We start from the raw sequence: 18,287 nt of genomic DNA on the forward strand, positions 1-18,287 counted from the left end.
ATTTATGTGTGTAGGAGATAAGTTTATTCTTATGTAACATAAAAATAATAAATCCTTATGAATATATATATATATATATATATATATATATATATATATATATATATATATATGAAAAAAATGTTTGTCATTTTAAACAATATAAAGTTATGTCATTTTAAGAGAGAGATAGACACAAAATAATATTTTTTATTTAAAATTTAAAATAAACAAAAAACACATACTTTCTTTCCCATGATTTTCATTCCTTGTGTCTATCTCTCTCCTAAAATGACATAACTTATATCCAGGGGTGCTAAACGAATCAGGGGCCTTTGGCTCGGCTCGTGAAGGCCTGAGCTTACATGTCTAAAATTGGTTGTTGACACTAGGCTTGAACTTGTATAAAAACTCGTTTAATAAAAAGGCCTTAGACTCTAATTCAAAAGCTCGGCCTTAGAGCCTCTCAGGCTGACCTAGTATATATATATATATATATAGGAAAAAGTATTTCTCTAGTCACCGGAGATAAAGTTATCTCCAGTGAGCTCAAAACGACGTCGTTTTGAGTTTATACGATTAAAAAATTATAATGATAAAGACTAATATAACCCTGCAATATTTTATACTTATAAAAATACCTTACTTTCGCCCCAAAACGACGTCGTTTTGGACTTGCCGGAGATAACTTATCTCCATTGAATGAAGAAATACTTTATCCATTTTCTTATACTACTTGCAATAGCCTTCTCTTTCTCCTCAATCCATTTCATCCCATTTTATTGGTTAAACAAAGGTTTTAAATGATTTTATTCTATATTATGTTGTTTGGATATACATTAAATTTATGAATATTTATGGAATTACCAGTATTGTTGATTGTATATTTTGTTTCGATAAATTTTTATTGTTTTGTTTTTTTTAAACAGGCTAACAGGTTAAATCAAGCTTTTATTTTTTGTAAATAAGTCAGGCCACAGACCAATAATATATTTATAACATGTAACAAGTTTAGTCAAGATGACACATTTAAACACAGGCTTAGCCTTTTAAGACCAAAGCTCGGCTCGACCCGTTAACACCCCTACTTATATCCTTTAAAAGGACAAACATCAAACCTATATATATATATATATATATATATATATATATATATATATATATATATATCTGTGTGTGTGTAGTTATCATTTCTCAAGTTGTTGGACATCCAACTAAAAATCATAACCATGTATGGGAGGATAAAAGTATTAAATAGGAGAATAAATGAAAATTAACGATCAATATTACTAGCTGGACGTCCAGTAATTTAAGAAAAAATTTCACTTATATTATATACATATTATATATATATATATATATAGCAGAAATCAAAATATTTTTTTAATTATAATTTATTTTAGGACTATAATAGTATTTTTCATTATAATTTTTTAACCTTTCAACCCAAAATGACATTATTTTGAGAATTAATATAAATAACTTATCTACATTCAATGTAGAAATATTAAAATATATATATATATATATATATATATATATATATATATATATATATATATATATATATATTGATCATTGATTTGTTTGCACCTAACGAAGGTTTAGATTGCTGGAAATTTTTATTATAACAGAGTTTTTTTTCTTCTAAGTTTACGATACTTATATACATGAGCAAGGATCCTTTGACACCGGTGTCAAATAAAAAGTTTGACACCTTATCTTCAAGGCTGATCAACGGTGTCATATGCTTACAAATCAGAGTCGTTGGATCAAGGCTGATCAACGGTGTCACATGCTTACCAATCAGAGTCGTTAGATCAAGACAAGATCAATGACTCTCTTATGAGATATTAAACTTTTTGCATGACATTAGTGTCAAAGGATCTTGTGATATATATATGGGTAGGATATATATATATATATATATATATATATATATATATAAACCCTAAACCTTAAACCAGTGTAAGAGTTAGAAGTCTTACACTCAATCTTGATCATTGATCCACTTGTATCTAATGGCTTACATTAGTAAAAAATTAGAGCCCTTAGATATAAGTGAAATCAACAGACAAGATTGAAAGTGTAACTTACACTGGTGTAAAATGATCCTGACCTATATATATATATATGGACTGAAATTATGGGTCTATACTCTATCGAGCCATAAAGGATAATTAACTAAGAGAAAAACAAAGAAAGAATCGTAAGATATCAATCTTGTTGCGTCTTTGACAGATCAAATACTAGGACTCAATATTCTTAAGAGTTCTAGAATTTCACATTTATCATATAAACAATTATAAGTAAGAGATTAAGCCTACTACGTACATACTTTGAACTTCATACTCTTTTAATTGTCTCTGTGCACACACCTCATGCCTTTGGCTATATGCCATTATTATTATTGTACACAATGATCTGCTATCCTTTGCAGCGTCTCTTCCATAAATGCAGTAAGAGCACAAATCCTACATACAATTACCAACCACTAGTTGGACATCCTAATCCCCTGGGATCGAATATATATATATATATATATATATATATATATATATATATATATATATATATATATATAGATAAGATCTTTTGATATCAAATTCTAACCGTTAATTTTCGTCCATCAACAGTATTATTTATTGAGAATCAAGCTTATTAATTAATTATTAATTTTAAATAAACGATAATCGTTGATTGACGAAAATCAACAATTAAGATTTAATGTCAAATTTTAAAGATAATTAAGACTAAGTAAAAAAAAAATAGTTGAGATTCACTTGTTTTTTTCTCCTTTTTTTCTCTTTCATGGGTCACACCTTCTCTTTTACATATTACATGAGATGAGAGAAACATATTTTCCAATAATTAATCTCATTCAAGTGAATGAAAATATCCATGAATAAAAAAATGGAAATGTTTTTATCATGTTACATGAAAAACTTTATCTCATATTATACATACATCGAAATTCGAGTCAACATTTCTTTTTCTTTTTTCTTTTCTTTAATTGTGGAACCCACTTAATTATGTCTTTACATAAAATAATATTATCTCATGTAACATTAGAAAAGCATTGCCCATAAAAAAAAAAAAATGATGCAGGAAAAATCAGTCAAATCTATGGTCCAATTTTGTCCCCCACTCCTATAAAGTAATGGTAATAATTCTAATGTACGAATTCATCTTTTTATGTTTTGACAGAAACAACAGAATCCACGTCTCCAATCTTCACTTACAATCATTTCATATCTGTTAGAGTAGCTCAGATTCTTTGCTCTGTGAATTCGAGCGTTTCTGTTTCCCTTCATCTGTCAGCACAAAGCATAAACAGAGAGAGAGACAAGACAAACTAAAATATGTAGAACAAAGAACACTTGTGCGTTTTTGGAACATAGGCAAAGACACATGGCTGGAATGCTTCCGGGAGTTGAATGTGCTCGAAGGAGACGGTTCCATATGAGTGGAGGGTACTTGGATTCACAATCCATGGTTACCCATAATTCAACAAGACACTCTTCTTTCTGTTTGTATGCAAGTAACCATGAATCTCGTCTTTCCTCATCCTCTTCATTGGTCTGTATACCTTATCCATCTATCTATCTCTCTATTCATCTTTCACCACTGAATTCCCTTTCTGTTTCTATGCTTGTTTGTAAGTGTTAACGGGGATGCATTAATTTTCTTTTTGGATTTTAATGTGAACAGCAAAGAAACATGTTATACCAAGCAAACCCAGATGAGAATATGGTAGGAGCAGCCAGAGAAGCCAGACAGAGATTGGATGACAAGTTCAGAGGACAAAGGAAATCAGAAAACAAAAGGTATAACAAAAACAAGTAAAAAAGTTTTTATTTTTTATATTCTATTGATGGTTGATTGAGAGGGTGAACTTGGAGCAGTTGTTTATTGTTGATTGAGAGGACAAAGGAACTGAGTTTGAGATTTGAAAACAACCTCTTTACAAAATTCTGATAAGATTGTGTACAATTATACAGGGTTTGCAATTGGCCCTTTGTATTCATGTCTGATTGATACCCATAATTCAGATCTGATTATCTGAATGAGTCTAGAAGAAGAATCCCAGATCAGGAATTAATCTTTTCACTATTTTGTTTTTGGAACTTATAATCAATTAACAGGCAAAACAGCATAAAGTGTGTGGAGGGCAGAAAACCAAGGTTAGTTGAATTGCTTACGGAGGTATATGAGTCAAAGAAAAGTGGTTCAAGTTGGTTCAGTTGGACCAAATTGAGCTGGAAGGCCTCAGAACAAGAGGATTGTGCGGTGTGCTTGGAATCATTCAGGGTTGGAGAGACACTATTGCATCTCCCTTGTGCCCATAGGTTCCATTCCAGATGCTTGAAACCATGGTTAGAAAATAATTCTCATTGTCCATGCTGCAGAACCGCCATTCATTCCCCTTAGATTTTACTCTTTTTTTTTTTTAGTACATATTAGATTTTACTTTTCATTATGTGTAGTTGTAGACTTGGTTGGATTAAGTTAAGAATTTTGACCGTGACTTATTTTGTGAGAACATAAGTTTGAAATCAACTTGGATCTTGCACATTTGAAGGTCATTCACTAATTATTATTTTGCCATGCTTGGATCAAGTTATACATGAATGATGAATCTCCAACTTCCTTTCGGCAGAATTAATGTTGTTTAATAATACTTTTGTTTATAATTAATTACAGAAAAATATTACTGCAGTCACTGCATATAAGTTATCTGTATTTATTTTCAAAACGACGTCGTTTTGGGATTAAAATATTAAAAAATTATAATTATAAAGACTATAATAATTCTGAAAATAAATTAAAATTACAAAAATACCATGATTTTCGTCCCAAAATGACGTCGTATTGTGCTTACTGCAGATAACTTATCATCCAATTAATTATCTAAAAGAAATTAGTGACTTTTCCTCTTCTCCAGAAAACCCTTTCATCTCATTCTGTTATTTTTAGGTATACTTTATTAAATGCAATGAATGCTGTTAAGAGATTTTAGATGGCATGTTGGTTTAAAATTTCAAAATATGTTGCTATAGTAATTTCATTTCATTATTTTTTAGTTGAGAAATACTTTTCTTATGTTGTAAGAAAATAGTTACTTCATATTGTAGAAATAAAATTACAAGTGGAACCTACACATAAGAGGAAAGAGAAAAAAAAGTGGTGGGACCCAATCCTTTTTTGTGTGTGTAGAAAAATTATTTATCTCATATAAAATGAGATAAACATAACCCTTTTTAGTTATACTTTAATAAATGCAACGGATTTTGTTATGATTTTTTTTTTAAAAAAAATTGTAATTACCCTAGAAATTAAAATATACATGGTGAGATTACCAAAAAAAAATAAATATACATGGTGGCTATAAAAAAAATATACATGGTATTTAAACATTTTGATAAAAATTGAATGAAAAAATATAATTTGAATGAAAAAATTTATGCAATGGGCAGTAACATGAAGTAAATACATGTCCATTATTGTTAGATGACGTGACGTTTAAAATCTGAAAACATGCTACTATAAAAAACCAAGTAAGCGAATTTAATTTCATTTGTCGTTTCAGAGAAACAAGAAGGCCAGTAATGTTTGAAATTCTGTAACCATCTTATATGCGAGAGAATCTCCTATTTTAAAAAAAAATTATTTAAGACACACTTAATTGGAATTTTGTAACACATCCACTGCTGCAATTGAATTTCTATGTGATAAGTGAAATAAAAACGTTTAGGTATTTATAATTTTCGACATGCTTTTTAAGAGAGAAAAAAAAAACATAACTCGTATGTTATTTATCTTTAAAAACTTAAAAAAATAAAATCTACTAATTCTATGGACAGGGTACCCTAATTCAGTAATCAGCTCATTAGTTTCAATCATATATAGTGCATACCATATGTATATATTGTACTTTTTTCGTTAAATAGATTATTTTGGATGTAAGTTGTAAAGCGAGTTTTCCCGGAGAATGACAATTAACACAGATGATTTTAGCTAAAATTTGTTGGTTCACATATCTCTACTTTAAGCCTTTTTGTGAATTCTTATTTTTGGAAGAGAGAGTTAAAAAAGTTGGGAATAGATCATTTTATGTGAAAAAGTGGTCATGTGGTCATGTTATTTCATCACAGTCATTCATTTAAAAATTATATATTTTTCTCTCTTTTATCTCATCATCAATAAATAGTTGTGATCAAATAACATGATTATTTTTTCACATGAGAGGATTCATTCTAAAAAAAATTACAGTTTAGGGACTATCGTGACAGGCGCACTGTCGGATTTACCTATCCCAATTTCATTTAATTATCTATTTTACCTATTATAGCCTCTCTACCTGTATAACACAAACACTTTTGTTAATGGGGATAGTTATATTGTATATTTATTGCCATCCGTGCATTCCAAATGATTATAACTTCAAATATCACTTCTTCATAGGAGGATCATTTTCTTAGAATCTAACCTTCTATTTCTCTCTCTCATTGCTGATATATTTTGTACAGTAGTAATACAAATATGCATAAAAAATATCATTACTTATATATTTTACATTTTTAAAACTTTTAAATATAGAAAATATTTATTTTTATCAACTTCTTTTTCTATTCCTTCATCTTTATGATCAAAATAGGTTTTGTGTCTGTGAAACTGAGAAACCTAATATAAATTTTTAACTCAACATTTTTTATATTTATCTTCTATTCATGGAAAAGTGCTACTCAAGAGGTAAGTAGTAAAATTAATAATTTAATGTATACAGTTAATATATTTGTTATAAAGAAGTCAATTTTGCTACAAATATTCAGATATAAATATATATAGAGACATAACTTTTCTAGTGCATTAATTACGGTATACTTGTATGCTAGAAAATAACAACATCAACATTAACTATACCTAACTATACCTTAATCTCAAATTAATTGAGCGGTGATAGATAAATCAAAATAAAAAATGAAAAAATATTATTCTTAAGCAACATAAGAAAATATCTCTTTCCTACCCATCCATTAATTTCCGAGTAGTTTTATTTTTATTTTTTTATTTTTTATAAGTGAGTGGGCCTCACCCATAATTATTTCTATAGTATGAGAGAACTACTCTCCTGCAGCATAAAATTAATAAAGCTCATAAAAAAATATGCAAGGATGGAAAAGAAAATAAAGTATAAAAAATATGCAAGAATGGAAAAGAGACAAAAGTGAAAAGGATATATATATATATATATATAGGAGTAAATATTTCTACAGCCAATTTAGATAAGGTTATCTACAACTATCCCAAAAACTATGTCGTTTTGATTAATGAAGGGTGTTTCTGTAATTTTAGGAGAATTAATGAAGGATGTTTCCGTAATTTTGTTTATTTTTTATCATATGCATTTTACTAAAACACCCTTAATCAATTCACCTAAAATTACAGAAACACCCTTCATTAATCAAAATGACGTAATTTTTGGGATAACCGTAGATAACCTTATCTAAAGTGACTGTAGAAATGTTATTTTTTCCTATATATGTATATATGAGGTAGGATCTTTTGACACCGGTGTCAAAATTAAAATTTGACACCGGTGTCAAAGGATTCTACCTATATATATATATATATATATATATATATATAATTAAAACGATTTAATCAATGACTTATTAGTTGAACCAATAACACAGTACCTTGACTGATTAAGTGATTGGACCAGATTTTTAAGATTGTTATTAATTAATCTTCATTGATAATAATAGTAATAATAACAATAAGAGATAGATTATTTTACTTATTTTTTTTATGCTTATCTTATCTATCATTTTTCAACACCATTATATCATAATCTCAAGGGAAGAGAGAAATGATAAAAGTTAGTTGAGATTCTGAACTAATAATATTAAATAGTGGTAGGTGAGGTGGACATAAAAAAATATAGATAGAATAACATATCTCTAATAATAATATACAAAAGTTACATGTGTTTATTTTCTATTGCCATTGTAAAATTTTAAGTTCTTCTCTCTCGAGAAGAGTATAAAACAAATATATAAATAAGAAAAAATACTTCTCCTATTGGTGGAGAAGTGTGCGGGTGACTAAATTTTTTTTGTTTATGTTGAGATATATAGTCCCACATTAGTTGTATGTGCAACTAATGTGGAGTTTATAAGGTCTTGGGATACACCACCCCAAAAGCTAGCTCAAAGAGTGGGAGTGCCCAAGGCCTTATAAACTCCATATTAGTTGCACATACAATCAATGTGGGACTATATATCTCAACACGCCCCTTCACACAAGAGCCCATTGGGCTTGAAGAGTGGACAATGAAACAGGTCCAGCCTACCTGTGCTAAGAAACGCCACAAGAGAAAGTGGGGGACGGCGAGGCTCTGATACCATGTAAAGAATCTTGGGATACACCACCCCAAAAGCTAGCTTAAAGGGTGGGAGTGTCCAAGGCCTTATAAACTCCACATTAGTTGCACATACAACCAATGTGGGACTATATATCTCAACACGCCCCCTCACACAAGAGCCCATTGGGCTTGAAGAGTGGACAATGCAACAGGCCCAGCCTACCTGTGCTAAGAAACGCCACAAGAGAAAGTGGGGAACGGCGAGGCTCTGATACCATGTAAAGAACCTTGGGATAAAATGTTGAGATATATAGCCCCACATGGGTTGTATGTGCAACTAATGTGGAGTTTATAAGGCCTTGGGCACTCCCACCCTTTGAGCTAGCTTTTGGAGTGGTGTATCCCAAGGTTCTTTACAGTTTAAGTTAAAATATATGATTTGTTTTTTCTGATGTTACTTTAGATAACTTTATCTAATGTTCATCAAAACGACGTCGTTTTGGGAAAGAAATCTTGGTATTTTTATAATTTTAATTTATTTCAGGGTTATAATAGTCTTTATCACTCTAATTTTTTAATTTTTCAATTCCAAAATGACGTCGTTTCGATGAACATTAGATAAAGTTATCTAAAGTAACATCGGAAATTTTTTTCCCAATATATATATATATATATATATATATATATATATATATATATAATGGGTCTCACCATAATTTTTTCTCTGTACGAGAAAGAAAATCTCTCTTGTTATATGAGAGACTTAAATTAAAGCTCATATAAATATGGGTTTCATAACAATTATTGAATTAATTTTTAAAACTAAAACTAAAAGTCGATCTATTAATAAAAAACAATTTTTTTAAATTTTTTAAATTTTTTCTGTTTTTTATTTTTCATTTTTTAAATTATTTATTTTTGAACCGCTAACTGTGGGATTTATGGGACTGAAGTTATTGCAAGGGGAAGGGCGGAGGTGACTGTTTAAGAATCACTTACTTTACGACAGGGAAAACCTTGTCAACCAAGAAACGGGCAAAAGCTGAATTGAAAGGATGGGTGGTGACTGTTTAAGAATCTCTTACTTTGCGATAAGGAAAACCTTGTCAATTAAAAAACGACAACTAGTCTTCCGTCCTGCATTTTATAAAGACGGGACAATTTTCTATCTTTCTCTAAGCTGATGGGCGTACTCCCTGCCAATTATTTGCAAGGTTAGGTTTGTGATTAGCATTAGTTGTCTTTCTTTCTTCATTTCTTTTTAAAAATTAAATATATTTTTTCACCGAAGATAATTTCATTTGAAACAGATTTAAGATTAAAATTTTAAATTCCTCGCAAAGATAGTATTAGAGAAAATCGAACACATATTTTTACCCTTACCTACTCAACTCTTATATGCTTGTACCGTTCAGTTCTGTAAGCCCACTATGTACCCTCGAGGGTAATGTTATTATATGGATTATACCCCTAGCTGAGGTAAAGACCAGACTAGAAGGTATTATTCCAAGAGGTAGCAAGCTGATATCAATGGCAGATAAATAACAAGAGTATGACTTGGAAGTAAATGAGCATAACAACAGTACATAAAAGATATCATCTGGTGTGCCCCATGAGGGCTATTTATAAGGAAGATGATGCGGGTTGGTGAGGTGGGGGTCAACCCTTCTTGGGATGCACGCCCATGATGGCAGTGTTAGGCGTGGTTGGCGCTGCCACAATGGCAGTGCTGCAACCACTGCACCCGGCGATGTCAGCACTGAACAAAGGGGCAGATTCCTTTGCAGTGCTTATGGCGACTGTCTTTAGCGGTTAATGTCCCGAAGTGGGACATTTTGGTGTATCTCTTGGACGTGCTGCAGTCTTGGAGATCGTGAGGGTCTACATCAACCCTAAGGGCTGACGCGGAACAAGGCTGAGGGTTGGGCCTGAGTAGTTGGGCCACTCCAGTACTTGGGCCATCCAGAACAGGAGCCCCCCAGCTTGGCAGCAACCGTGGGATGGTGCCAAGTTAAAGACTTTGGTCGTTCTCGTCAGGGCGGTGTGAAACCGGCGCTCTACTAAAGCTTCCTTCGAGAGGGAATTACTGGCGCTCTATTGGGGCGTCCTTCAAGAGGGAAATGACTACAAAGCCTCGTATCGCCGTGGCGCCATGAGCCCCAACCTGGTTATAAGCATAAGTTGGCGCCTCGGTAGATAGGATTTGGCGACGCATTGTTTGGCGATGTGAAATGCTTGAGCACGGGCGATTGCTTTTGGTGATAGCTGTAACACGGTCATTAATGACGAGGATTGGTAGGTGACGGAAGCGAAAAGGCTGCCTCTTAAAGACACTTTAAGAGGCTTTTCGGTTTCCGAGGATCCGTAATGATGAGTTATCCCATCATTACTATTTATTGCAGGCATCCAAGCGTCATAGGGTTCGGCGCATTAATGCGACGCGACTGGTGACTTGTCCCTTTGAAGTGACCACTTTGCCCCCTCTCCTTAACCGCCCATCGCACGATGAGCGTGTCATCGTACGGTTAAGTGAGGAGGACTTACACGTGTCCGTGTGAGACCTGTGTGAGACCTCTCTTTCCCCCCCCTTTTTATAAAAGGGGGGAGCCCCTTTGTTGGGGCTCTTTCTTACGCGAAACCTACACTGTTACGCTTTGCTCAAAGCCTTTGTTCCCTATCCTCAGTTCGGTGTGATAGTGTCGGTCTTCTTTCTCTCCTTTTCTGCGATTCTCAGGTATAGTCCTTCTTCTCTTGTCGTTTCTATTCTCATTTCTGGTTGTCTTCTACTCCTTTTTCTGCTGTACCGATGGTTAGGTTTACAGAACCTATCCCAGGCCTCATACTTCCTGAATCGGAAGTAGAAATCAAGGAAGAGGAGTTTGACGAGGCCTTTGAGGCACTGGGGAATAGAGCGGTGGGGCCAGCAATGCGAGAGTATCTTGCTAGTTGCGTCTCAAGTCGTCCCTTAGTTCCTGGGGTTGAGAAGTTTCCCCACGGGAAAGTACCCGAACTTCTGGGTTTCAGCGAAAAGGAGATTCAAAATCTCCTTCCCGAAAGAGCTTTAGGTTCTGTCCTCCCGTATGCTGGTAAGGCGTCATGTTCCATTCCCCGTAGTGGGCGCCGCAGAGGGCGCCACGATTTAGTTGGTGAGAAGAATTCTAGATCTGGTGAGCGTTCGCCTGCCGGCTCTAGGAGGCAGAATGTCGCTTCACGTCGTCGTGTTTCTCGGCGTTCTGATCTTGGAACTGGGCGATTAATTCGACCTGTATCCATCATCAATCGCCTGCGACAAAACCGTCCCTTAGAGTATTATTTCCACCCTCGCCCTTCTTCAGTTGCCCTTCGTTCATCTCATGGTCGAATTCCCTTCATTCCCCAATCTTTCCATCGTCGTATGTATGATGAGTCCACAGAGAACCGTTTGGGTAGATACCACCCGGAGGATGGTCGCCTTACAAGGAATGGCGTGTGGGACGCCATTTTTGAGGACATAGGGCTTTATAAGATACCGCCTGCTTGGTGGCCTTCTAACCTGAGCTATTCAGATTTTTATTCAAGTTCATCAGATACCTCGGATTCTGATGGTGAGTTAACTGTTTAATTTTTCCTTTTCGTTGTGCTTGGTGTGGGGGGTGTTGGAGGTGACAAGAGTGTTGATAGGGTGGGTTGGACTATCTCGTTTCCTTTTGCAATGGTCTTCCTGGCGTCAGTGAAGTTTAGAGGATTGACTGTGTGTTTGTCGCTCCTAGGTAGGACTTATAAAGATTTTCCAGACTTATGGCGACTGTTCAGTCGGACACGGTCTCGGGGCGCGGGAGTGGGTTGATTCAGTGGTGGCCTCAACCTCTTCAAGCTACTCTGACAAGAGCATCTTACGCAGCCACTATAAAGGTGAGCCTAGCTTCAGCATAACTGAAAATGGCGCAATGGAGGCGAAGTGGCAACTGGTCGCGGTCGGCGCTGATCGTCGGGTTTGTGACGCGCCTCTTATGGCGTAGCGATCACGGTGGCGATTTATGGTGTACAAAACGCACTTTACTGATGAGAAGGTGAGGTTTCCGTTGTCCGAGTTCGAGATGGGGGTGCTATCTCACTTACAGGTCGCGCCTCCGCAACTGCATCCCAACGCTTGGGCGTTTGTCAGAGTTTTTGAGAGTATATGCAAGTATTTCGATATGACCTACTTTGTACGATCATTCTTCTACTGTTTTCAAGTGTCGCCATCTAAGAAGACGAAGCTTGGTTGGGTTTCTTTGAAGGCGGGCAATGCGATTGGATCAATATTTGCCCAGTACGCCAACTCTTATAAGAATTGGACGCGTACCTTCTTTTGGATTGAACCAGTGCTAAGCGAGGGCGAGCTTCCTTTCTTTGTTGATCTGTCGAGTGGGGAGTGTCGGTTTCCCCTATACTGGACTAAGGCTCACTACGAAACGCCGGCCGGTCAGTACTCGTTTGCTCTAGGGGTCCTGTCTCCTGGGGAGGTAAAGGCGATCAATTGGTTTTTGGAAGTAAAGGGGGGTCTTGACAGGTGGCCCACGAAGCAAGTGTTGTGCCATGGAGGTGTGGTGGCGTTCAATATTGTTTTATTTGTGGCGGTTTATTCTGTCGCTTCTTGTGTTTATCCTTTCTTGTGTTTATACTGACTCGTGTCTTTATTGTTTGTAGTTGGAAACATGGCGACCGATGCGTTGAAGCTTGCGCGTGATGCAGCAGCTAAAGTGAGGGCCAAGCAGGGCGTAGCGCCTCAGACTCAGACCATCCTTCCTTCAAAAAGGAAAAGCTTGGACAAGGGTAAAGCCATAGAGGTCCGCCCTAAAAAGAAGAAAGTTCGGTCTGCTGCTGACATCCCTGCTGGTGAACTTGAGAAACGGGCTAACCGCCCTATTATTAGAGATCCCACTGGCGTGACTGGCACTTCTTCTGCAAGTAAATCAACACTTGGTTCTGGATTACGAGGTGCGACGGCGAGCTTAACACCTCCAAGATCTTCCCAGGCGAGGCGCACTGAGCCTTCTGGGGGAAGTCTGACCCGGGACGACGCTTCTGAAGGCGATCCGGCAATTAACAACGCTTCGGGCGATGGAGGAGATGACCACCCTGCTGAGCTGTTTGAGGCTGTAGGTTCACCTCCTCTTCCTGAAATTCTTGTGAGCAGGGCGCTCAGCTTGTCGGAGAGGGACCTTGTCCACGGCTTCCCCAACATCAGGCGTCCCAGGATGGTAATGCCTGCGCGTTTCGACCGTCAGCAATACATGGACTGCACCCAAGTGATAATTGGCCGTCTCCTGGGCCAACAGGAGATTACTCTGGATTTTGAGGAACGATGCTCCCAACAGGAGGATCGTATTGTTGATTTGGGGCGGCAGGTGAATAGCTTGACCGCTGACGTAGGGCGCCTTGGCAAAGAAGTTGCTGACGGGAAAGCTTCTTCAAAATCTCTGATGGCGCAATTAAAAACGGCAGAGGACGCGGTGAAACTATTGACCGCCGATAAAAGCAAACTGAGTCTGTCAGTGGAGAGTTTGAAGAAGGAAAAAGAGACTCTTTCAGCAGAGAGAGATCAATTATCTTCAGATTTATTTTCCGCGCACGGGAGCTTTCATGCCAGGGATGACGACTATAAGAAGGCTGTTGAGCAAGTGGGGAAGCTGGAAGAGGCTCTGGCCGATCTGATGTACGATTCTTTCAACAACGCCCTCAAACAGGTTGCCGTCAGGTATCCTGGTGCTGATTTGACTGGCCTGGATCCGTCTTATGATGTAGAGGATGGCCAGATTGTAGAGCGCCTTGAAGGTGATGGTGTGAAGGTGATTGAAACGTCGCCAGAGACTGACGGCGATGAAGGGGCTCGCGGCGTGCTTCCTATGACTGACACGGACAGTGATCATACGCGAGATGGTGATGGGCGTGTTATGTCAGGCGATCCTTCTGTTCGTGGCGGTGGTACTGATAACGTGACCGCTGGGCAGATTGAGATTGTTCAGGCGCCAGTGGCGGTTGCCTCAACAGTTGAAGATGACTCGACCGTTCAGGCTCAGGATGTTTAAGATGTTCTGGCGACCGTTCAGGCGCCAGTTTTTTTTTTTTTTTTTGGCGCGGTTGGTATGTCAACTGCGGCCTTTATGTTGTAAAAACTATCAATATCAACGAGTGGATTTTCTTTGCATTTGTCATTTTTCTCTCTTTATCTAAAAGACCACTTTGTTTTTCTTGTCTTTTCCTGCGAATTAAGCCTGATTTAAGGGCGTTGGCTGGGGGTGAGGACCATCCTAGTCCAACAGCGGCGAGGGTGAGAACCATCTCGCTTGTTGGGCGTTGGCTGGGGGTGAGGACCATCCCAGTCCAACAACGGCGAGGGTGAGAACCATCTCGCTTGTTGGGCGTTGGCTGGGGGTGAGGACCATCCCAGTCCAACAGCGGCGAGGGTGAGAACCATCTCGCTTGTTGGGCGTTGGCTGGGGGTGAGGACCATCCCAGTCCAACAGCGGCGAGGGTGAGAACCATCTCGCTTGTTGATTAATTTAACAGTATAAGCGGTCAATGTTTGCTTTTTATTGAAATGTGGGACCCTGCCTCATTAAAAACCTTCCCTAGTAAAACCCATTGGGACAAAAACGTAGGGAAGGAAAAGAGTGCAGGTGAAATTACATGGTATTTTAACTATAGTACTTTTTGAGCTTGTCCGCGTTCCACGCCCTTGGGATCGCCTTTCCATCCAACGTCTCAAGTGAGTATGCTCCTCTTCCCAGCTTGTTTGTTATACGGTAGGGACCTTCCCAATTAGGGGCGAGCTTCCCTTCCCGGGCGTTCTTGTTTCCGACGTCTGCTCTTTTGAGAACCAAATCCTTCTCTTCGAAAATTCGTGGAATCACTTTCTTGTTGTACCAAGTGGCTGATCTTTCTTTTGTGTGGCGATCGTTGTGGGTGGCGTGTATTCTTACTTCGTCCAGCAGGTCCAACGCTTCTTTCAAGTGCTGGTTGTTGATGACCTCTGTCACGTGCTCACGTCGCCATGAAGGCTCGCCTATCTCCACTGGTATCATGGCTTCGGAACCGTATGTCAGCCTGAAAGGCGTTTCTCTGGTGGAGGACTGGGCGGTAGTTCTGTACCCCCATAGGACGTTGTCTAGATTTTCCAACATGCTCCTTTGTGGGTTTCCAACCTCTCCTTGATTCCTTTCCCCAACATTTTGTTTGTAGATTCTACCAAGCTGTTGGATTGAGGGTGTTCTACAGCGGTAAAGTGATGTCTAATCTGTAGACTGTTCATCAATGTTCGGAACTTGGCGTCAGTAAATTGAGTGCCGTTATCAGTGATAACCTCCCCCGGGATACCAAATCGGTAGACAATGCTTCTCCAGAAGAACCTTCTTGCTTTTTGGGACGTGATAGTAGCTAAGGGTTCTGCCTCTACCCATTTGGTGAAGTAGTCAATGGCGACGATTAACCACTGGATTTGCCCAGCCGCCTTGGGGAAAGGCCCGAGGATGTCAATTCCCCACTTGTAGAACGGCCATGGAGATGTGATCGATGCCAATTCTTCGGGTGGTGCTCTGTGTATGTCAGCGAATCTTTGGCACTTTTCGCATTTCTTTACATGCTCATGAGCATCACGTTCCATGGTTGGCCAGTAAAACCCTGCTCTTAACGCCTTCTTTACCAGTGAGTGACCGCCTATGTGATGGCCGTTGATACCTTCATGAATTTCTTCAATTACGTACTGGACGTCATTAGGGTTCAAACACTTCAGGAGTGGGGTCGAGGTCCCTCGCTTGTATAAACATCCCTTTACTAGGCAGAAATGTGCGCACCGCCGTATTAGCTTTTGACTTTCACTCCTATCCGAGGGTAACACCCCTTCGGCCAAATAGTTGATGATAGGCGTTGCCCAGGTTTCCTCAGTGGCGTCCCCTGGGGGGTTAGAAATGCTCATTACGATGCACGAGCTTGGCATGTTGTGCTGGATTACCGATCTGTTGTTCCCTGGGCTTTTGGTGCTTGCCAACTTGGCGAGGATATCCGCCCGTGTATTTTCAGATCGCCTTATATGCTCTATTTCAACAGCTTCAAAACTTTCAATCAACTCCTTTACCTTCTCCAAGTACCTGCACATTAATGGTCCCTTGGTTTGGTATTCGCCTGAGATCTGGAAAGCTACCAGTTGGGAATCTGTGAAGACTTTAAGGCGTCTGGCGCCCATTTCTTTTGCTTGGAGCAGTCCTGCTATCATGGCCTCATATTCTGCCTGATTGTTCGTAGCGTTGAAGTCAAAGGTCAGAGAATGTTCGAGTGCTACGCCATCTGGGTTCTCGACTATCATCCCAGCGCCCGATCCTTTGGCGTTCGAAGAGCCATCAACGTATAATTTCCAGTTACCAGCTGTAGGCGTTTCAGTTGCATGCTTCTCCGGATGGGGGTTTGGAGTCATTTCAGCGATGAAATCTGTCAAGGCTTGGGCCTTAATAGCCGTTCTTGGTTCGTAGGCGATCTGGTATTCTGATAGTTCTATCGCCCACGACATCATTCTTCCGGCCAGGTCTGGCTTATGCAACACTTGTCGAATTGGCTGGTTTGTTCTGACAGTGATTGGGTGGCACTGGAAGTACGGCCTTAAACGCCTTGCAGCAAAAATGAGTGTTAATGCTACCTTCTCGACTTGCTGGTACCGGAGCTCCGCTCCTTGTAAGACTTTGTTGATAAAATAGACAGGCTTTTGTCCTTCTATTGACTCCTTGACTAGGGCCGCACTGATTGCCTCTGATCCGACGGCGAGGTATAAGTATAACATTTCTCCGTGCTCGGGTTTGGAAAGTACTGGTGGGCATGAGAGAGCCTTTTCGAACTCCTGAAAGGCGGTCCCTTTTTTTAACAACCCGAATAGGGGGAGGGACTTATGTGCTGAGTTTGCCAAAAAACGGGCGAGGGCCACCAGCCTTCTAGTTAGCTGCTGAACTTCTTTGATTGTCTGCGGGCTTCGTATTTCAATGACTGCCTTGCACTTGTCTGTGTTGACCTCTATGCCTTGCTTCGTGAGCATGAAGCCAAGGAATTTTCCTGCGGGAACACCAAAAGCGCACTTGCTGGGGTTGAGGCGCATGTTAAATTTTCGCAGTCTTTGGAAAATGCCTTGGAGATCTGCTAAATGTTGGTCTGCCGTTTTTGATTTGGCTATCATGTCATCAATGTAAACTTCTATACAATTGCCGATCAAGTCCCTGAATACCTCGTTCATCATCCTCTGATATGTGGCGCCCACATTTTTCAACCCAAAAGGCATCATCGTGTAACAATAATTGGCGTTCTGAGTAATGAACGCCGTTTTTTCTTGATCTTCTTCTAACAACGGAATCTGATTATAGCCTGAATAAGCGTCCATGAAGGACAACATCTGGAAACCTGAGGCGTTGTCAACGAGCTGGTCGATGCTTGGGAAAGGATAGGCATCCTTGGGGCAGACCTTGTTAAGATCTGTGTAGTCAACGCACATTCTCCACGCGCCGTTTGATTTTTTTACTAACACTGGATTGGACAACCAAGTTGTGTACTTGATTCCCCTGATGAACCCGGCGTCGTGGAGTCTTTTGATTTCTTCATCAATGACCTTCTGGCAGTCCAAGCCAAACTTCCTCTTCTTTTGCGCAACTGGTTTTGCTTTAGGGTCTGCCGACAAACGGTGGCAGCATATGTTTGGGTCGATACCTGGCATATCAGACGGTTTCCAAGCGAACAAATCTTTGTTTGCTTTTAACAACTGTATCAGCTTTCTTTTTACTTCGGGTTCGATTGTTGCCCCGATTGTTGTCGTCTGGTGATTCTCCTCGCCCAACACCACGTGTTCTAACGCTCCGTCAGGCGTGGGTCTGGCGTGCTCAACTCTAGGGTCGTCCCTGGCGTCGAAATCCACCAAGAAGCACTGATTGTGCTCGTTCCTCCTTCC

At 38.8% G+C, this 18,287-nt stretch overlaps 2 protein-coding genes across 2 annotated transcripts; one reads left to right on the forward strand and one right to left on the reverse strand.

The window, feature by feature from the left end:
- Positions 1-3,182: 3,182 nt before the first annotated feature.
- Positions 3,183-4,608, forward strand: LOC133303491 (probable E3 ubiquitin-protein ligase RHY1A). The gene is made up of 3 exons (XM_061503411.1): positions 3,183-3,558; positions 3,691-3,806; positions 4,125-4,608. The coding sequence occupies exons 1-3, from the start codon at positions 3,391-3,393 to the stop codon at positions 4,408-4,410; spliced, it is 570 nt and encodes a 189-aa protein (XP_061359395.1). The 5' UTR covers positions 3,183-3,390; the 3' UTR covers positions 4,411-4,608.
- Positions 4,609-15,476: 10,868 nt separating this feature from the next.
- Positions 15,477-18,056, reverse strand: LOC133303524 (uncharacterized). The gene has a single exon (XM_061503443.1). The coding sequence runs from the start codon at positions 18,054-18,056 to the stop codon at positions 15,477-15,479; it is 2,580 nt and encodes an 859-aa protein (XP_061359427.1).
- Between the last annotated feature and the right edge of the window lie 231 nt (positions 18,057-18,287).

The sequence above is a fragment of the Gastrolobium bilobum genome, unplaced genomic scaffold (genome assembly GCF_033153095.1).
Source record: "Gastrolobium bilobum isolate Gb01-03AN ecotype WA unplaced genomic scaffold, APGP_CSIRO_Gbil_v1 utg32687, whole genome shotgun sequence".
Taxonomy (NCBI): domain Eukaryota; kingdom Viridiplantae; phylum Streptophyta; class Magnoliopsida; order Fabales; family Fabaceae; genus Gastrolobium; species Gastrolobium bilobum.